General features: G+C 45.4%; 1 protein-coding gene across 2 annotated transcripts in view; it reads right to left on the bottom strand.

Moving 5' to 3' along the window:
* Positions 1-2,776: 2,776 nt before the first annotated feature.
* Positions 2,777-22,003, bottom strand: part of LOC146188739 (uncharacterized) — a 52,411-nt gene continuing 33,184 nt past the window's right edge. The window contains exons 5-6 of one of the 2 annotated variants that reach the window (XM_084603909.1): positions 21,811-21,903; positions 2,777-2,920 (exon numbers count right to left, since the gene is read on the bottom strand). In XM_084603909.1, the coding sequence (XP_084460035.1) occupies positions 2,867-2,920; positions 21,811-21,903 (147 nt within the window). In that variant the 3' untranslated portion in view covers positions 2,777-2,866. Of the gene's footprint in view, positions 2,921-6,614; positions 6,807-21,810; positions 21,904-22,003 lie in introns of those variants that run through there. The other variant, XM_084603908.1, reaches the window with a different exon arrangement.

Consider the following 22,003-nt stretch of genomic DNA (forward strand, 5'->3'; position numbering starts at 1 on the left):
CTGTGCTAGCTACATCCACTTGACCCCTGCGAACTTCTTAATCTCATCCGCCCACCTAACTTTCTGCCTCCCCCTGCTACGCTGTCCTTCCCTTGGAATCCAGTTTGTTACCATAAGCGAAGATCGGTTGTCCTCTCTTCGCAGCACATGTCCTGCCCATGCTCATTTTTTCTTCGTATTAATTTCCACTAGAATGTCGGTAACCTGAGCAGTACATCACTGTTCTAACAGCTCATCAAAAAATGAAAGTGCCGCCCTTACATATTTTCTGAAGCTCTTTATTCATTGCTCAACATAGTTTCTAACCGCATTTCCTTTGATTTCAAAAGCAATAAGCCGCTTACCGCCAATTGTACATCTCAGTCAACTAAACGAATTCGCCTTAACGGAAAAAGAAGATAAATGCTTATTGTCCCGAGTGCTTGAAAACTCGCATCGCAGGTCCGAAAAACAAACTGTAGTTAGCAATAGGTGTTGAAGAACTACAGACTGTTCCGAGCGACCCCAAAAGTGGAATGAACTCTTCAAGACATTTTTAGCCTGCCATTTCCGATTTTCAGAAATAGCTGAAATCTCCGTTAGCGTGTAAACGCATAAAATTTACTAATGAGCTTCGTTTGGCGCTGCAATGGCTAGCATTTTGATTACTTTCCATAAATGTAATCAGAGAATTCTTTGTTTCACGGGAAGCTAAATGAGTGCAATCGAAGATGGCACGAAGGTATTCGCATGGCTATATCAGTGGTCATGCTAAATCAGCATGGCGTGGTCGAGCAGCGCGTTTATTGCGCTCTCGTTTACTGTCTGCTTGCAACGTGGCAGCCCGTTTGTCTGGTGTTGCTATAGCTCGTACCATCGTCTGCGTCTCACGTTTCTTCTCCAGTTGTTCTTCTTCTCCATTTGACACTATTGTTTAGCGATTTAGCCATGAAACACTGGTACAAAGTGTGGTAATGTGTGTGGCGTCACTATATGACGGCATGCAGTCACTGTCACTGTCACCCTCTTGAGACGAAAGAGGAGAAATCTGGAGCTACGTCAAAGTCAGTGATAAAACGCGAGCAAATGGAGCGAGAAAAGCAGCCGGGAAAAGGAACCTACACATCGGTATCTTTTGTGCATCCGTTGTCCAACTCGCCCGCTTCGATTGCACCACAAAGCTGGCGTTACAATTGTTGTGACAGGCAGGCTTGGAGGCATCACAGAAACTTCAGAAGAAGGATGGCTGGATTAGCAATTTCGCCCTGATTATTACGAAGACGTTGGCTTTAGCACTGCCCATTTATTTTTCCTCGTCCACTCTTGAGACCAATGCGGTCTTAATCCGGGTCGTCTCAGAGGCATGGAAAACCACTAAGAAGGCAGTGGCATGGCTGGATGACTTGGGTTAGGACCCGCAATTACTGTGTAAAGTGTGCAGCCACCATTTGTCATGTTCCACTGTGGCAGCTCGATGGAAGTTCCTTGGGCAACAGAACCCAAGAGTGCGGGGTGAATCATGAAGACGGTGCCTGCTTTTCGATGAAGGATAAATGCTATGCACCCGTGGGCCGTGAGGTATTAGTGCGCGTTTGGGAACTGCAGGTGGTCAAGGTTTCTCAGACGTCTACTTAGGCATTTGTTGTAACCTTAATTCCTATGGCATGCTGAAAAGAAGGGTATTAAAATCATCAGCCAATCCGTCCCGGTTAGCGCTCATTATCTTGCCGTAACATAGTAAGTGTATGACATGCTTTATGGGAATTAATAGGGAAACGTTTTAAAGTAAGAAACCACCTATGTGCACTTTGAAAAATCTGATTCAGTTGAGCCGAACTATCCTTACGCGATATGCAAGACGCCTTGAACGTAGTTTCTAAATATTCCAGGGTAAAGAGAAGCGTTTTCCTCTTGTGATTTAAACAAGTGGGGACACCGTAACTATATGCGATGTTTAGCAAGTTTTGGTAAAAATTCTTGATTAGTTGCAGTTTTTTAAGCGCTGCATTCTTAGTGCATGCAGTGTATAAAACTAAAATGCATTTGATCAAATTGCTTTCTGCTTATTTCATAAATTCCAAATTAAACGGCCCGTTTTTTTTTATTGTAGTTGTCAAGACTAGAAATTCTGAGTTTTTCAAGATATTGGTGAGTGACCAGAGAGCTATGCATGTTTCAAGAGCGCGGATATCTTGCTTTTCGAACATTTTTTCTGTTTTCTGTGAGTTAAGTATAAGTGAGACAGAGTAACGGATAGTGTACATGAGTAGTTTTAAGATAACTGTAAGTTTGTTCATAATCTGCAGTAATAAAATCAAACAGAGATATGTTGAAAACTCAGTCTCCATATTCCGCCCATTCCGCGAGTTGCTAAAAATGGTACTATGTCGTTACGCCGTGCATACCTAAAGGACACCAACTTGCTAAACATAAAGAGATAAAAATCTCTTTCGGTTTTTAGGGTTAGGTACAAAGTTTAAACTTCAAGAAAAGTAAGATTTTTGTAACCTAAACTTTTAATGTAAATAATTCAAATTCCTTTATGTAGGAATGTATACTTTCCTGTGGGATTTCGCCATACCTGTATCTACTAAGCAGTGTCAGCCAACAACAACAAAAAAAGTTAATGTTGTCTGCGCCCACTAAATTTTGACATCTAGGCTATAAAGCCATCTCCTTTGCGCCTAAAACAGGTTTGTAGAAGGCGGCTTCAGGCGGCACGAATTTCAGGTTGCAGGGTAATAACACCTGTGAATAGTGACTGGTCTCCAAGATTGCTGTTTATTATCTTCGATGCAACTTTGCTGCTTCCTTAGTGGCGCAGTTTTCAATAATTTACTAATCAATATATTGCGCTGAAGCATTGTACTCTCTGTTCGGGCTGAAATCAGCTGGCACGCAACTTCATCACTTGGTCACTCCTGATGGCACCCAGCTCAATCTGAAATGATAAATGTCGCAAGACGTGCCTATTTGTACACTTGTCGAGATGGTTGCGGTTCTTTTCGGCGTCTTATTTCGAATCTTCCTTGTCATATTTTAAGTGAGCGTGGCCTAGAAAGGCATGCATTGTGTGCTTCTATCCCTACAGATTAGATTTGTTGCTATCGCCCCAGAGTTGGTCAGTTTTGTTTTCTGCTCTCACATTTGTTCAATAAGACACTGTTCAATGAGACTTTAGAAAACCATTCTATATCTTGTTTATATTTGAACTTCTAGATATTCAGCGTGATCCTCTGTGTACATGCTCCCGGTACACAGTCCATATAGAAGAGAATACAGGGCCCAGACGAAGACAAGTCCGCTTGTCGAAACGTTGGCTCGACTTGCGATTTGAGGCTTCCCCTCTACCCTTGTTCAGTGTTCTTTTATATTTATGCACACGACTTTGATGAAGGGGCAGACTCGTATTTATGAAAGACAATTCATTCTTTTATAATATCGAAGTCACATTTATTACCTGAATCTATTGTGGTCACCAAAAATGAAATTGATGTTACCTGCACCATATTTGCGATATACAGGATTCTAAACATGGAAAAAAGATCTGTTTTTAGAGGACTTGAACTCTCTGGTAATGAATACATGAGCGAGGAGAAGCTTAGCGCATATCAGTATGGGACATGAACACTGACACAATGTAAGTATTTTAGAAGGCTATGGCGGATTACATTAATTTGCTAGCAGAGCATGGAAGCATGGTTAATATCATTATTGAAAACACAATACAGGTATATCTGGATTCAACGATAAAAAAAAAATCATGCGTTGATCGCATTGTCATTCCACTAATAAAGCAGCGCTTCACAAGCGTTGTAATTAGGGCCGAACTATAGCCTAAACATAACCCCTTTCCATAATCGCACTGAGACTTTCAAACATTGCTTCTTTTCTCTGGCCATTGAACTGTGGAATTGGAGCCCTGGAAACGTCCGCTCGCGACCCATGGAACGGTTTCTGACGGTCATTGTTTGTTAGTGTCATTTTCATTTTTCTTTGATCTGCGTATGTATTTTCCATATACATTTTCGCTCTCTGCCCACGCCTGCAATAGCCTCACCTATGTTGCAGTACTTGTAAATAAATAAATAAAAAAAGATACAAACGAGCAGATCCTTGCTATACGTCTTGTATAGTTATTCCTGATAAAAGTGATGAGTAATGTGACAATAAAAAAAAAACGAACTATACATATATCAAACAGTTGGCGTTATATATATGTGATTGGATTGCGGTTTCATTATTACTAGATCATGTGAGGTTAATGTCAAGGTTATCGAAAATGATGCTTACAAAATAATAATGACCAAAAAAAAAGGAACGCTATAATAATAAACACACGTGTCATATTGCTGATATGTGCTTTGAAAAGAACAAATCATGGCGAAAGTGTATAGCAACACCTAGCAACGAAGAACACAGAGTAGAAACTGCAACTTTCAAAAGTGGGTAATTGGAAACTTTCGGCATTGAAAGTATAAATACATTTTGCGTCGATTTTCAGATATCAGGAATGACGAAAAAATCTTTTAATGTCATGAACGAATCGACGAGAAGGTCGAAATGAGCCGGCGCCGATGATACCGTCAAAAAATATTTTCAAAAAGACAACACTTCAGACTTTGTGGGATAAGTTTAATGAAACCTTAATCACTGCATCGAATAAACTGTGAGCAACGTAGTCGAACAATATTTTGAATATGAACAAGCCCATGCATACCCTTTGCATCTCTATCAGATGTGTCTCGAGAAAATCCCTGGATTACAATAAGAGGATGGAGAAGTTTAGGTCATCGGGATTTGATTAATTTTTCCCAGCATATTTTACTCGGACTTCAACATATCAAAACAGGCACTCCTAAATATGTTGAACTGGATAGTTGGAACAGGCTCAATAGCTAAAAAATTGCAATTGCAATTCCGAGACTGGTTTCAACAAACGGGGAGAGACATGGCAGTGCAAATTTCAGGCCAATCGCAATACTATCTATCATTGCATACATGTTGGAGATGTAGTACATCGCGTATTTAATGAAATCAATTTTACAATAGTATTGCCAGAATAATTCGACGCAATTTGATCTTACAAAAATTAATCCGAACTTCTCTCCTAAAGCAATTGTCCGGTTATATAAGCACATAAGACGAAATTAATAATGAAGCAGTCTTCTTAGACATAAAGAACATATTTGACAATCTAGATCATAATTGTTAGTAAATAAGATACCGCAACTAGATCTTAGAGGGCACTTTTAACCAGTTTTCTCTCAACTGTTTTTCTGACCGCCTACAGTATGTAAAAAAAGAAAACAAAAATACTGCAGTGAACGTAAAAAACAAGTTGGCTGGGGACCAGGAAACGTGTTACGACCAATGCTTTCAATTATATGTGTTTCAGGTCTAGGCCTGTTACCGCCGAAAAAAGAAAGTTCATTACGCTGATGACAGTACAATTGTGCTTGAAATTCAGGCTCTGTTGTAGCACCAGACATATCGCAGCATGCACCAAATTAGCTTCTTAATGTCAGTCGTTCAAGGTGTACGGACTACAAAAATGAGACAATCTTAAAGCACTTCTCAATCTTTGGCATATGAGTGAAACAGAGGGGCCGGCTATAGCAGACGGCGGCCAGACGAGGGTCTATTCGAACGCAGCCGACGCCAGCGTTCGCGAACGCGGCTTGTGTGAGCCTTGGTCGTCTGCTGCTGCTGCGTGCGGTTAATTTATCGTGGTGAGTAATAACTTCTTCCAGCTCAAAATGTTTTATTGTCCGAGCGTGGCAGTATTTACGAGGTAATGCAGCCTGCACGGCAGAATATCCGACAACATGAGAAGCGCCGGGATTGCGAGTAGCGCCCAGCGGATAACAGCTTTTCAAGGGGTATATCGGTCCTTACAATTCTCATTTATCGGGATATTTAAATCAAATGACTTCAAAATGACAAAGTAAGGAATGTGATGTGATCTGGAATGTGATCTAGGACACATAAGTTCTAGCTTTTACAGAGCTAGGCAATGCATGTGTGGTGGATTATTTCCACTGAAGTCTTGAGGTCACAATTTCGATGTACCCCACAATTCGTAACACCTCTCCTAATCATTTTGGATGGTGTACAAAGGTTCCAAGAAGGAACACGGCAAAGCTCCGTAGTGCTTTCACTCTTTGTAACTAGTTCTCAGCTCTTTGATCCAAAGTGTTCCCCTTTAGTTAGTTCCGATGCGCCTAAAAGTTTATGGATTAGAGATTTCAGAAGACGCCGAGGAAGAGTTTAAAACGCGTAAAGCGAATGCACGAATACGTACGCGAGTGGGCGTCTCCTTTTCTTCAGATCATTGTATGTTCAAAATTGCCCATATTGGCTTTTACGACCAATACTGTTTTGGTAACTGGTTGCATAGAAGGTTCTGTATCAACAATTACCGACTAATTTTTTGCTGCAAATGGTAGACTACTCAGTTAAAATGCGTGTTTCTGAGCTCATTGTGTGTTCAGCTGATATTGTTTTCCCTTTCTGTGCCTGTTGCACAATTGCAGCATAAACCCAGCGGAACATCAATATAGCCTATATTGCCAAGGGATAAAAAAAAAGTGAACATTCAATATGAATGCGAAGAAAGCGCCGTACAAAATAACTTATGGCTGCACAATATGGGCTAGTTTATTCGTCGCAGATTAAATTACCAGTACTCAAATCTTCACAGTCGATTACAGTGTCGGATTGCAAAACGCATTTCTTGTCGCATTTCTGCAGTAGCCTCCCTTGCACACTCCGATCAAGCATGGCACATGTTGCTGATAATAATTGAAATCGTGCATGGTCATTTGCTGAAAAAAAAAAAAGAAATATAATTGAGCCTAAGTAAATGGGATATGCAGCTGAAATATTCTGTGATTGTTTTCTTGTGCTTTGAATAACCAAAAAAAAAAATACTTTCTCGTTTCGTCTCGCTTAAAGGACTGCGATTACAATGCCTGTTTGTAACTTGCGTTTATTGGTCCTTGTCTGGCCCCGTTCCTCAAATTCCTGCTGCAGGGCTCAGCGGTGCGATCTGCATTTGCGTGTGACGTGCAGGATATTCATCGCTAGGGAGACGAGTGCGGGTCGCGCGGCTAAATATATTCTGTACGGTAGCAGCGATGAGTAGACACTATCCACTGCATTTCAGAAGTTCCCCAGAAATTGATATCAGAAAGTCCTATATGAGATCGATAGGCGTCCAAGATTAGCTCATGATGTAAAAAAAGTGCTATATATTCAGTGCGTCGTCCCATTGTGCCTTCTAGTAAGAAGGGAGGTCTGCTGCGTACAGACAGAAGGGCTCCGCAGATAGTCGGGAAGCGCCGAAAGCCATTGGAGTGACAAGTACCACGAACAATTCAGCGGAACAATCGATTCGACTGAACTTTCTCAACTTTTCGCATTTTTGTAATTAATTCCATGATTTTCTGAATGTGTGTGTTTTTGGGAGACATTGATTACTGTGAAGTGATTTGCACTCAGCAACACACAAATCTTGGTCTCGTTTGGGCTTTTTAATGAAATGATGGCATGTGCCCAAGGGCTCAAAACCAAGTCCGAGAGCCGACTCCGTCGTTCTGGGCTAGGTTTAGGTGCTCTGCATCTATCGATATGTCCAGGAGGGAAGATTTTCCTGCTAGACAGTTCAATCACGTTTGCATCTCTGATCTATATTGTGTAAATGTGCAATCATTTTGTGCATAAAGTTTGAGTTGTTCTTGTCGCCCCCAGTAGTCAAGCCTTCAGTAACCGCTTCGGACATTCGCCTCTCGCACAATAATCCCCCGAATCATCGCAGTCTTTGACGGCGCACCCGGATGCACATTACGTTACTGCCGTTGGATATTATTGGAATTGTATCTAAATTTAATAATTGTGAGAGGCAGGCTTTTACGGTAGAGGAGAAGCGGTAGTCAACTTTGTAGGGATCAGTATAAAAAAGCTCGGCAATCATAAAAAAAATAAGGAAGGAAGGTGTATGTAGGGGCTATGCTGGGAAATCCCTGCATACTCCCACTACTACGCATCAGTGAACATAAGACCGCTCTTCAAAGACGCTAGTGTGGTCCGAAACCAGCAGCTAGCAAGCAGTTACATTCTCCACATGCCATTCATGTGTCCTGAGATATCTGCCTCTGTTACAATGTTGTCAGTAGGCCAAGGGTGATGTATGAGTCACACTTTAGCGTTCTGTTTTCACTTAGCATGCCACCGAAAGGTTGTCGATGTTAGCACGCGGTGGGCATTGTCATGAATTATGCCTCTTATAAGATTGTATCTAGCAGCCAACCACGGCAGTAGTCGCTGGCAGGTAAGAAGCGATAATCAAGACAGTCCCGTAGGAACGACGCCTATATACCGCAAGTTTTGTGCGTGATCTAATACCATATTTACTCTTATGCACCCGCAATACTTGCTATTAGAAATTCAATTTTGCTTCTTTCGCGTAATGATCACGCTTCTAGACGCGTGTCTGCAGCTCACGATACTGAAATTGCAAGAGGTATCCTTTCTTGAGCGCCAAAAGAGCTGCGAAATAAGGCTTCTCTATTTTTTTAAATAGAGGAGCCTTACTGCGAAATGCCGCAAAGCGCCATCTATCGAATCAAATCTGCTGAACATAATTCATCCAACGGGATTAACATCCTATAAGAATCTTCCACAAAGGCGTGGAACAAGAAAACTCATGCCTTGGAACAGAAGGTTCCTCAGATCTGTTCCCCGCCGGGATGGCGCAGTGGTTACGGCGTTCGACTACTGTTCCCAAGGACGCAGGATCGAATCCAGGCCTCGGCGGCAGCTTTTTGATAGAGGCGAAAAGGCAAGGCGCCCGTGTGCTGTGCGATGTCAGTGCACGTTAACGAACCCCAGGTGGTCGAAATTTCCTGAGTCATCCACTACGGCGTCTCTCATAGCCTGTGTTGGTTTGGGACGTTAAACCCCACAAACCAAACCAAACATAAAACGTTGTTGCGATTTGTTGCCGTTTGCATTCGTGTTAAATGCTATGAGTTCTAGTAGAATGAACGCTACTTGTATTCTCGTTGGGCGCGAGTTATTTCCACTGGCTTGAGATGGGGGTATTCTTAGTACTCCCCAACACGAAAAGAGCGCCTAAGAGTAAGTGTTTTAAAATTTGGAAGGTATGTTGTAAGCTTGCCGTATTTATTTCTCCCCCGGCGCTTTATCCAGCCCATATTTACTGCGTTAATTTATTTGGCATTGTTTTGAAAATTCCAGAGGTTAATAAAATATGCGCTCTTTGTGCGAGCATATACACGGAACGCAACATTTCACTGGCAACTTTACCATCATAAAATAACGATGGTGACTGCCTTGGTTAAATTTCTGCATAAGTCGTACGTTGTTTGCTCTAGTACGCATAATGTTTACTGCGGCAGCATTGGAATTTTCTTTTTGGTGAAAACTCTCTGGCCTATATATGTGCCTCTGTGCCAAGCATTCAACTTAAGGGTGCACTACTGGTCCAGATGTGGAACCTTCGAATAACCCTGTGACAGGAACGAATCCGCGAGCCGATCAGTAAAAATTTATGCTGTGCGTATATTCGAAAATTTTGAAAAGCGAGTGGTATATGTCGTGATCCAAATTATTCGACAGAATAAAAGGAGTGCTACAAATTATTGCGAATGAATCCAGTATATTTTCAACCTTTCTAACGCTGTTCAAATAATTGTCATGAATTGGAATGGGATTCATGGCATTTGTTTCTGCTATTCCTTTAAAATCAGTGCCTATATGGACGCTGTGTACCATCTAGCTGCAATCAACACGCGCACCGCGAAGGGTTAAATGGCTTGACGGGATTCATTAGTGTGATGGTGTTGGTAGTGCTCATGCATGGTTTCAAAAGCTTAACGAATAGGTAATTACAGCAAGTGCTGTCTGAATATCCGACCCCCCATGGTCATGCCGGCTCATAGATAACTGTCGCCCTTCTCATGCCCTAGGGTGTGGCAGTAGTTTTATTCCCTGTATTCATCATATAACTGTAATATAACGCTGTATAAATATAACACTACGGTCGTGCAGTGAATGTATCGACTTCGTTTTGCGAACCTTCACTGGAAGTTGGTTTTGGAACATTTAACAGCTCTAATTTTACTCCATTAGTTTTAGAATCGTGCTTAAGCTCTACCGCAGTGAGTTCAGCGTTATCAGGAATGTTCATTTGAAATAAATATTAGTAAAATGTTTCGAATGCTTTTCATTTACGGTTTTAGCTACACTATTAGCATTCGATTCGGCATTGATTCTAGACGATTCTAGTTTATTCGGTTTCGAAAATGTACCATTCGAAAACGCTTAGTTAAAATGCACCTTCCGGGCACTAGAATTCCATTGTCATCAACACCTCAACTATCTCCTCCTTTAGAAGGCGCATTAAACACCTACCACTGCGCTGAAGAAGGCTGCCAGCCACCAAAAGCCAGACAGCTGCAGTGCGCATAAGCGATCGGGCCGAACTGCTCTGCATTAGTGCAGGCCTTGGGCTATTTCGACCAAGTACGCAGGAGCGGTGCATGTTAGGTCTTCCCGGAAACATGGAGGATAAGCGTTCACCCTTATAGGATGTCTGGGATCTTCTGCGTGTGTAAATCGCCCAGTCAGTAACAAGAGCAGTTATTAGCAGCTTGAATCGCGTTGACAACAGCCTAGTATCGGCTACAAAAGAAGCATGCCTATCACACTGAGCTCCAATATGGCTGCGGTACCCTATGAAGGACTAAGCTTTCCAGTAATCAATGCAGATGATCTCAAACATTTTGTTAAACATTTTATAAAAGTCATTGCTTGTGCACTGCTGTCGAATGCAGGAGTAGTTTTACGTTTGACACTTAATGTCGTAACAAGGGTTTTAGATTGGTTATTGGATGTTTGTGTCTTGTCACACCTCTATCATGAGAAAAGAATATTTCATTTCATCTGGGGATGATCTGAAACGGGACCTCAGAGCTGAACTCCTAGCGACACGTGTGATGGTATGAACTCCAGATGACATCAGAGCTGCTCAGCAATCATACAAATAAAATAAAGAACTGAGCACAGAACACCGCCGGCTGAAAAACTGCAACCGTACTACACGACAACCAGTTTGGAGATAAGAGCTGTGTATGAAAACGCCGATGTAATATGGTAGTAAAAACATCAGGATTTTGCTGGTTCAAGACATCGGAGACATTTGTCATCGTGTGCCAACCTCTAAATCACAATAATTACAGCAAGGAAGAAAACATATTTCTTCGCTGTGTGCAAAATAAAAAAGGTCGAAATCCTGCAAAGTGAGAAAACAAACGATATGCCTGTTTCACTTGGCAGACTTCAACACAGGCCTCCCATTCTTCATTACCGACAAGGCATGGATAGAAGATACTTTATGTCTGGGTGAAGAAGAGCATCGGACAGCCCGCCTGAGGACTGGCGTAACTCAAGACCGGTTTAAATGCTCGATATGACGGTGATGATCGTCACGTAACCTACATTCCTTGTGAATTATTCTGGATTTGGCAAACCGTAAGAATCCCAGTGTTAACCTGATAATGTTGGCACGCTACAATGGCTCATGTCACCGTGAAGCAACTCGCCAGCCGAAATTACCGGGTCTCGACGCCAGTGGGCGCCGTTCGGAGGAAAAAGCTTTTTGCACCTTTTGACCCTTGAAACATTTCATTCCTGTCATAGCGCCTGACTCGCCGAAAGGGCTCTGCCTGGGAAGGGGGTAACTGTTACCGACCAGATGGCGAAGAGGCGAGAGACATACTGGAAAACGAGGAAAAAGAAGACATGTGGGTTATTTTGCTGTCTGGTTCTTGGTGCGCTGACCCTCGGTTGTATTTAACGTCAGAATAGTTGCAATGTACAGAAACTGACTATTGTGGTTCCTGTCTTCTACAGCGCAATCGTTTCCGTTTCAGTACTGCGTAAGAAGTTGAAAAACTCTTGATCCAATATTGTTACATTTGCCTGATACTCATCAGTGGTTTCTTCGCCTGTTTCATTTGTTGAATCCTTGTTGCTGGAAGTGTAGTCCCTTTGGCAAGCTAGATGCGGTTATGAGAAGTGGTCTAGGATAAAAGCACTCTTTTGTTCTTTTGAAAGGCTCGAATTTTTCTGAAGCGTCAGATATAATTTGAAGTTTTGTAGCTATTGGGGCCACAGGACTCCGGATCGACAGGCCTAGAAGGAAACAGGTGTGGCTTAAAATTCATCATTAATGATGATTTCCGAACCATCGTTTCACATTTTAAAGGCTATTTATACCTTTCATTAGGGTAATACGTGGCATATATTCAGCCTCACACAGTCTACGTTCGGTCAGGCTTACTGTTCAATTATTGACTGTGAGGCTGCCTTGTGCTCAATTATCGTCGAGGATGCGGAGTGGCCGTTGGAAACTATGTTGCCATACGAGGATATTAGGGGCGGAATAATTTGAAGGTGTATTTTCTGTTTCCGTATTTGATACTATTTATTTGCCCTTGGATGCTTATTTCTTGTTATTTACGAGATGACTGGAAAATCTCTATTCGTTATTTAACCATTTACTTGGGTCGTTGCACGACCTAAAGGCATAGCCTTGGTTTCCGCCCTTTATTTCCAGTCTGATGGCTGAATCAGGATGGAAATTGCATGTTTAATTGGAGTCGATAGGTTATGCGTGTGAAGAGCATAGGGTTGAGAAGTCTTGCAAGGCGAATGCATTCATTTTACTCGGATATTGCCTCAATGCAGTATTTAGACGCTCAAGTACAAAGAAAGCATATGCTTGAAACCCACTTGGAGTGACGAGGGCAATGGTGTGTGAGGCGGTGAGGAAATTCTAAGCCCTGAGGTATCTACATGTTTAAGAAAAATTCGCAACTATTTGAGTCGTGCACTAACGTTTATATTCAAAACATAATTATTGGCTTTGCCGTGGCTATAGGCCTAACGACATTTATCATAGCTACTGTAGTGTCAGGCCCTGGACGAACCTCGGGAGAGCGTAGCCGAGGACTGAATGTCACATGTGAACATAGAACATGGGGGGACCAACCATGTAGAGACTGTTTGATATAAATATCAAACAGTCTCGTGACACCGTATATCAAACGCCAAGTAGATACATATTGATACAAACTATAGTTGACGACGAAGCGGAGACAATCAGTCGCTAGTTGGCATAGACGACGAAGTGGTTGCTGGTTGGTGTAGACGACGAAGTTGGTTGCCTGGAACCACGCTCAGACCGCTCCTCAAACCGCTCTCGGACTTCGGCAGTCATTTAGGCTCAGGGCGTTGCCTGGACGTTTGGCGCAATACCGGTTACAGTCTGGTGGAGGTGCTGGGTCCGCTTTCCCACGTTTACACGCTTCACGACGGATTTGACTCTGGTCCACCAGCGACTCAGTCGCCGTCTCCGCGGACAGTCGCCTGAGGTTGGGCCTCTTTCCACCCCTACGAGGATCACGCAGCCGCAACTCTAGATCCACCTCGACATGGCCACTGATCCCAGGCTCTCAGCTCCGATCCTCTGCCACTCGCCGCGAACACCACCATCTTTTCACGGCAACGTCTTCGAAGATGCTGAGTATTGGCTGGCGACCTTCGAGCGAGTGGCTCGGTGCAACGGCTGGAGTGACTAGCGTTAGCTCAATAATGTTTACTTTGCCCTAGAAGAGTCTGCGCGTACGTGGCTAGAAAACCACGAGGGCGCCCTTACCACCTGGTTAGCATTTTGCCGTAAACTTCTGACCACCTTCCCCAACGCCGACCGCCGCGAAAAGGCTGAATCTGCACTTCAGTCCAGAAACCAGCGGCCAAATGAAAGCGTGCGCATGTACTGCGAAGGCATGACCAGTTTTTTCAAGCGCGCAGACCCAAATATGACGAAACAGAAGAAGCTTCGCCACCTCATGCGTGGAGTTAAGCAGGAGCTGTTTGCGGGCCTCGTTCGCAGTCCACCGCGTACCGTTGCTGAATTTCTCGCGTAGGCAACGACCATGGAAACGACGCTCCAACAGCGGGCCCGGTAGTACAACCGAGATGTCAGCACTTTGGCCCCAGATTGTTTTTCGTCGTGCCATGGAGGCGGTGCGGACGCCTTACGTGACCTCATTCGGTCGGTTGTTTGGGAGGAACTCCAATGTTTTCGTCTGCCTCAGATTGCGCCAGTGACATCATTGACTGAATTCGTCAGAGATGAAGTACGCCAGGCTGCTCCTGAAATCCCGGTCACCAACGTACTGCAGCGCGTCGATGAAATGCCCAGGCACACAGCCGTTGTTCGTCAGGCAGCTGCATACGATCCTGTCGCTACGATGTCTCCACAGGTCGACGACAAACGACTGGTCTGGTTGGTCTTAATGACCCGACACCGGTGGTTAGCCACATCAGTCCGTATGACGCATCGGCTCAAGCTGTGGCGCCTGCTACACGCCCTCGGAAGTCGGACGTGTGGCGTACGCGGGACTGCAGGCCAATCTGCTACCACTGCGGGGAGGCCGGTCACTTTTGTCGTGCATGCCCGTATCGCCGAGCGGTACTTCGCGGCTTCAGACCCAATGCGCCCTGTCCACGGAACGGCGAACGGCCGCTCGAAATTGAAGCTCATCTGTCGGCCCGTCAGAGGCCTGGGAGATACGGGCGCTTTGACTCATGATCGTCATCTCCGCTGCGGTACCGTTCCCCAAGCCCTCGCAGAGACGCCAGCTATACTGAGCGGCGTTCTCCCAGTCCACGCCGGGAAAACTAATTCCAGCGGTCTCCGGAGGCAAGGCCGCTGCTGCCGGAAAATTAAAGATCCTCCGCCGCCGATACGCCGATACGCTGATTTCTCAATAGGGCAGGGTAGCGACAGCATCCGAAGCGCTACTTCTGATTTGTGCGTGGCACTTGACGGAACTGACACGATTGCTTTAATTGGCACCGGTGCAGACTATTCAATTATGAGCCACGCCCTCGCCCAGAAATTGAGCTAAGTTGTGACGCCATGGTTGGGCTCTAGCATTCGCAATGGCTGGAGGTAACCTCATTAGCCCGGCCGGAAGGTGCACAGCCCGAATTAACATCTGCGGTTTCGTCTACGTCGGGGAATTCGTCGTCTTGCGCGACTGTTCGAGAGCTTTGATCCTGGGGCTCGACTTTCTGCAGGCAAATGGTGCTGTGATCAACCTACATGAGGCACGAGTCACATTCTCGACTAAAAGGGCAGTGACACGATTCGACACCCGCGATCCCTGTAGCCATGCTCTGCGTATTGTGGAGGATGATGTCACGGAGCCACCACGGTGCAGTGTCGTAATGCGCGTGCAGAATGACCTATTTCATGACTTTGAGGGCATGGCGGAGGGTCATATTCCGCTGTTACTTGAGAGGGGTGTCATTGTTGCCCGAGGTTGCACGGGGTGGCTGCACTACCGTTCTGCTCACCAACTTTTCGAGCGAATTTCAGCACCTCGTCAAAGGCACGGTGATTTCATTCCTTCAAGACGTCGCGGAGTGTCCACATTTGTGTACCATGGAAGGAACCCTTCAAGACGATACTGGACCTTGTCATGTTCTGCCACCTGTCGAAATAAACACCTAGTTAGCGCCGGCTCAGAAGGATCTGCTTTCGGTTCTCTTGGCAGATTTTGCAGACTGCTTCGCTACGTCTTCCAAAGTGGGCCGAACTCCGGTCGCCAAGCATCGTATAATAACAGACGAGACCACGCACCCCGTATGCCAACGCCCATACCGTGTTTCGCCAACGGAACGAGCAGCAATTCAGACACAGGTCACCGAAATGCTTGCCGTTGATGTCATTCAGCCGTCTACAAGCCCGTGGGCTTCACCGGCTGTTCTCGTTAGAAAGAAGGACAACACTCTGCGGTTCTCTGTCGATTACAGAAAACTTAATCTCGTCACTAAAAAGGACGTTTCCCCACTTCCCCGCATAGACGATGCACTCGATCGACTGTGAGATGCCCGATACTTCTCGTCGCTAGACCTAAAAAGTGGGTACTGGCAAATAGAGGTAGATGAGAGAGACCGAGAGAAGACGGCTTTCGTTACACCCGATGGCTTGTATGAATTTAAGGTGCTACCGTTCGGCCTATGCTCGGCACCGGCCACGTTCCAACGCATGATGGATACCGTTCTGTCCGGTTTGAAGTGGTAGTCGTGCTTGGTTTACCTGTATGATGTCGTCATATTTTCGACCACCTTCGACCAACACCTAGAAAGGTTACGCCTTGTGTTAAAAGTACTCCGAAACGCCAACCTGACAATCAAACCGGAGAAATGTTCACTTCGGCTTTGAGGAACTTCGCTTCCTTGTTCACGTGGTCAGCGTAAAAGGTCTTCGCCAGGACCCTGAAAAGACAGCTGCCGTTTATGTTTTCTGCGCCCAACTGACAAGAAAGCTGTTCGACGGTTCTTAGGTTTGTGCTCCTATTACAGACGTTTTGTACGAGACTTTTCGCACATCGCGGAACCGTTAACCACACTGACTCCAGATGACACGCCGTTCTTATGGGGAAGCAAACAAGAGGCCGCTTTCCTTGAGCTTCGCAGCCGCCTACAGAATCCCCCAATACTAGGCCATTTTGATGAAAACGCCGCAGCTGACGTCCCCACTGATGCCAGCAACGTTGGGGTTGGTGCAGTACTAATTCAGTGGCAAGACGGTGCAGAACGGGTCATTGTTTACGCGAGCCGAACACTTACCCGCTCCGAAACCAACTATTCAACAACTGAGAAAGAACGTCTGGCAGTAATAGGGGGCCTCACCAAGTTCCGACCATATCTCTACGGCCGACCTTTCCGCGTTATAAGCGATCACCATTCGTTGTGCTGGCTCGCGAGCTTCAGAGACCTCTCAGGACGATTGGCTAGATGGAGCCTTAGATTACAAGAGTATGACGTAACAGTCGTATAAAAATCAGGACGGAAGCATCAGGATGCTTACTGTCTGTCGCGCTCGCCCATCGCCATATATCCAGAAGAAACGACCGATGATTTTCCTTTTTTGGGGGCTATTAGTACAACCCAAATGACGCAGCTGCAGAGAATGAACCCAGAGTTAGCGCCACTCGTCGACTACCTGCAGGGCGTCGACGCCCGTATCCCCCGTGTTTTTCATCGTGGGCTTCAAATGTTCACTCTGTTTGGTACCGTGCTCTACAAGCGAAATTTTGCTAACAGTGAAGAGACTTTTCTCCTTGTTGTGCTCTCCGAGGTGCGCCCAGATATATTGAGTGCCTGTCATGATGAACCCACCGGCGGCCACCTGAAGGTGAGCCGTACACTTGCACGAGTTCGTCAAAAGTATTATTGGCCCAGGTTACTCCCATCGGTGCGGGCCTATGTACGCTCATGTCATGACTACCAACGTCGGAAGTCTCCGCCATTGAAACCTGCTGGATTTCTTCAGCCTATTTCTTCGCCGAAGACCCCTTTACATCAAGTGGGCATGGATCTTCTCGGTCCTTTCCCGAAGACCTCGTCTGGCAACCGTTGGGTAGTCGTCGCGACAGACTACCTAACACGGTACGCGGAGACCGCGTCCCTTGTTAGAGGTACTGCAGCCGAAGTTGCGCAATTTTTCGTTCATAACATTGTCCTACGTCATGGCGCCTCCGCCGTGGTAATCACTGACTGTGGAACAGCTTTTACGGCTCGCCTAATCCGGTTGGTTATGACTCTGACTCACACTAGACATCGACGTGCGACGGCGTAACACCCTCAGACCAACGGGCTCGTGGAGCGCCTCAATCGCACCCTCATCGACATGATTTCTATGTATGTGCACGCAGAACATCGCATCTGGGATGCGATTTTGCCCTATATAACTTTCGCGTACAATACCGCCACTCAAGAGACGACGCGGCTGACACCGTTCCATCTTGTCTTCGGTCGCCAAGTGAGCACGTCGTTGGATGCCATGATTCCAGTTGGTCCTTCTTGCTGCTCTGACGCCGAACTTGACGCCGACATCTTTGTTCAGCGTGCTGAGGAAGCGCGGCAACTAGCACGCCTCAGAATCCACCGACAACAGGCGAATGACGCTGCTCGGTATAACCTCGGCCGAAGAATCGTTACTTACGAGCCGGGCGGCTTCGTGTGGGTGTGGACACCTGTTCGTCATCGCGGCCTATCAGAAAAGCTACTATGTCGATACTTCGGCCCTTACGAAATTGTTCGCCGTATCAGTGACGTCGCCTACGCCGTTGTTCCCGTAGCCCTAGCTCCATTACGAAGTCCACAGCGTCCTGAAGTCATGCACGTGGTTCGGCTGAAGCCCTATCATGATCGTGCATGACTGAACTTTTCGTCAACGCCTCTGGGTCCTTGTGACACTTTTGTGCACCCTTTCGCTAACCTCTTCCTAGTAGCACCGCGTCGCATTGAGTCGATGCTACACAGGAGGGGGGCAGTGATACAATCTATAGTTGACGACGAAACGGAGACAATCAGTGGCTAGTTGGCGTAGACGGCGACGTCAGGGTGTTGCCTGGACGTTTGGCGCAATACCCGTTACAATATTGACACAACAGTCACAGGTGACTCGAACAAATAAGAAACTGAAAGCCCAATACTATACCCAAGACTTGACAGAGGCCCTGTTGAATGCTACGGCGCTGAATGAAAAAAAAAAAAAAAGAAACAAGAAATGAGATTACGTAAAATGTCGCGTTCCTAGGCTGGGACCCTCAAATCGAAGCTATTGCAAGCAAATCCTTAGTCATGCGGGGAAGATTCCGCTCATAGCCACATTGCTCTGTAAATGGATCTCGAACCGGGAGAGGTCAAACTAACGCTTCTGTACGTGTCTCTCCAAATGCTTGAATGTCTGTCATCATACATGAGGCAATTTATGTGTGCAGTAATGGCACGGCGATTTCAACAGTAAATTGGAAACTCGAGGACATGAAGAAAATGCGAGCCATAAGCCAGAAGCTGCGTTGTGGCTTGTAGATGGAGTCCACGTTTTCATAGTTTTAAATGTGCCGGTCGTGAGTGGCACTGAGATTTTCTTGCCGTTTACATATATCCGGCTGCCCTGTAGTTGAGAAATGTGCCGTCAAGCATGGAAGGGAGGCATGTCCAGGATTTAGGGACACCTTTTAATAATGAGACAACTGTGTGATCACATTATTACGCCCATGGTGCTTAGAATGCCGCTAGCTTCCGATCAGTGGAAAAGACTTGCTTTTCTTGCTTTTAACGTTTATTCGTAAAGTTGTGTGAGCTTCGGCAAGTCGCCCAAAAAGCGCATTAATACAGCGCGAACCGGCAAGATCAGCATGAGCTGATGTGTGCGCAGTCCGCATTAGTTAAAATGCCCTCTGCTTCGGGTTCATGCTGTCCCTACTGTAAGGTCCGGTGCGTTGCCGTTTGTATTTTTGGCATACTTGGCTGTGAAGGAATGTCTCGGCGGGACGCCCTAGTGCGAACTGCGCGTCGCATCTGGTCTCTTTTCAGACACTTGGTATACCAAGAAGGAGATAGCGCAGGCTCTTCGTTCGGACCCCCACCACATGGTTCCCTTTGCTACGGGAGACGGGAGGGACACTGCCCAAGGCCATAGGCCATAAAAGAACGGCCCAAGGCCATAAATCCCGCGAGAAGGGTCTGGCTTTCGTTCCGTTGCATAACGTGTAGTATACTAGTACATCAACGTAAGTAAGCGAAACGATCGGACAGGCTGCAACTAGTAGCGCACATACGCGCTTGCGGGAAAGAGAAGCTACAGTACTGCATTTGTATTTTATTTTTTTTTTCGGGTGGAAAGGGGCGCGCTCTCGGCTCATCTCTGGAGCGCGGGACGGGCCCCGAGTGTCTTTGGCTGGAGCTACTCCTTGCGATAGGACGCTCGCGCTGGCGAGCGCAAGGAGTAGTGGATGCTTTGGAGCTGGGACAAGAGGCGCCAGCTCGACTGCGGGGACGCGGAGTCCCTTGTCGCTCTGTTTAGCGATCGGCGCGGCCGACCGCGGCTAGTTTTCTTTTGTTATTCTCTTGTACCACCTATTGTTCTTTTGTATAATGTTCTCCGGTTGTTTACCAAGTTGTTCCACCATCCAGTAACCCATCAACACCGAACCAAAAACTTTACTCCTACAATATACTGCACGCGGTCTAAATCCCTTGTCAGTGCTACTGAGAGTCTGAGAACCCCTCCTGACTTTACACACTGTCCTAACCATTCGTAAAGCAACTGCTTTGACCGAGTGCGAAGGATATCTTATACAAAAGGGAAATATTTTGCAGAGCCACATTTATGTATACTGAATGCTGGGAGATACCGGACGGATGGCAAAATAACGAGCGCCCGATGCGGTTCTATAATTTGGTCGCGTTCCTTACTGTTTGGGTTTCTGTTTTTAAGCGCCTTCTTTTGCACGACTGCATCGCTGACCTGCCTAGAAATGTGAATTGAAAATACGAGAGTACGTTATTGAAAGCTTCAAGGTGAGCTAGCGGGCACACGCGTATAATATATAAAACAATCTCGAAACGATATCTTAACGAGAAAAATCTTTCTGTCGCATGTTTCGCATCTCAGTCCTGAGGTTCTGGCAAACTTTTTTCTTCTTGTTGCTTTGGCGTCCGTGCAAGAGACAAACACTCGAGAATAATCTTTCAGCTGAAGTGTGCTTTTGCGGAACTTTTCTTGTGAATTTCCCCAGTAGTATTTCTGTTCTTTGTTCCCTTCGCCTTTTTTTCTGCACCTGTGCTACGTTTTGCCTTTCGGCCTAGCAGTGTCTGGTAGAAGTTGAAATGCACTCTATTGGTTATATATTCTTCCAAATTCTGTGCGAAGAACAACAAAAAGAACAGGTAAACCACGTATAAACGATCTTTTCTTTTGATTAAATTTTTGTTTTATTCAATTAAATTCGATTCTTTGGATAGGAAGCGTGGTACCTCTTCAACATTTGTTGGTTTGTGGGTTCAAGCGCTGCGTCTTATATTGCTTTAGCTTAGCCACTGGGTAGATTCTTGTTGCTCTCGTACTACGTATATTTGAGATAAATCATAATTTGATGATTAAATTAGATTCCAATTGTGTTAGGTACAACAGTCGAAATGCACAGGGAAATATTTATGCTATGTTTTCATTGCACTCCCCTAAATGAATGTGGTGCTTGGTGTTTCTCGCTAGAAGGGGGGACGTTGTCCAACGTAATAAAAGTGCCTTGTGTCCCCTTTTCCTCGGTAAAAGATTTTCTTTGCAGTTTTCCTTGTCCCTCTTTTACATGTCGCCTTCGAAATGCAATGAACGTAAATCATAATGCCGCGAAGCCTTTAAAAATGTATTTGTTGTTCTTTAACAGCCGCCGGCATGCGGCCTTATCACTAATTCTGGCACGCGTATCAATTCTGTATCCCGTGTTTGTTCATGCTCGTTGTCGCGATACGACGCGTTATTATTTTCTTTGTCGGAAACGATGCGCCGAGATCTGTCTCGAAGATTCCAATCACAATGTTCCAGGTTGTGCTAGTAGCGGTTTGCGACGTAATCTAGATTGTCCTGAGCAGCCTTTAAATGGAGCGTTGGCGAGTGTGATGGGAATTCTTTGTTCGACGACCTACGAGCACGTTTGCTGCTATCGCCGCCGCCGAGTTGCTTAGTTCTTTTGCGGGCGTACGTCAGCCCAATAAAGAGTTTCTTCAGTGCAATCACCGACTCTTCATTTGTGTCATCGATCCTGGTCACCACCACGTGACAATAACAATATTAAAAAAAAGTGGTCATTACCATCAATTATTGTGAGAAAAAGTGTCCTCGCGCGATTAAAAAAACGTGAATGCAGTGGTACTCACAATGCATGGACGTTGATCTTCGTACTGCTGCCTAACGAGTAACCCCGTTCTGAAGTCTTCGCAATCGTACAAGCAATTGACAGGAACATCTTCCTAAAAAGACAATTTCAACGTGTTTCTCAGTCAAATATTACAGCAGCAGATATCAACGTTTTGACTAAGATTCAATAGAAAAAATCGAAGTTCAGCATGT

The sequence above is a fragment of the Amblyomma maculatum genome, chromosome 5 (assembly GCF_055883805.1).
Source record: "Amblyomma maculatum isolate TAMU_Amacu chromosome 5, ASM5588380v1, whole genome shotgun sequence".
Lineage (NCBI taxonomy): Eukaryota > Metazoa > Arthropoda > Arachnida > Ixodida > Ixodidae > Amblyomma > Amblyomma maculatum.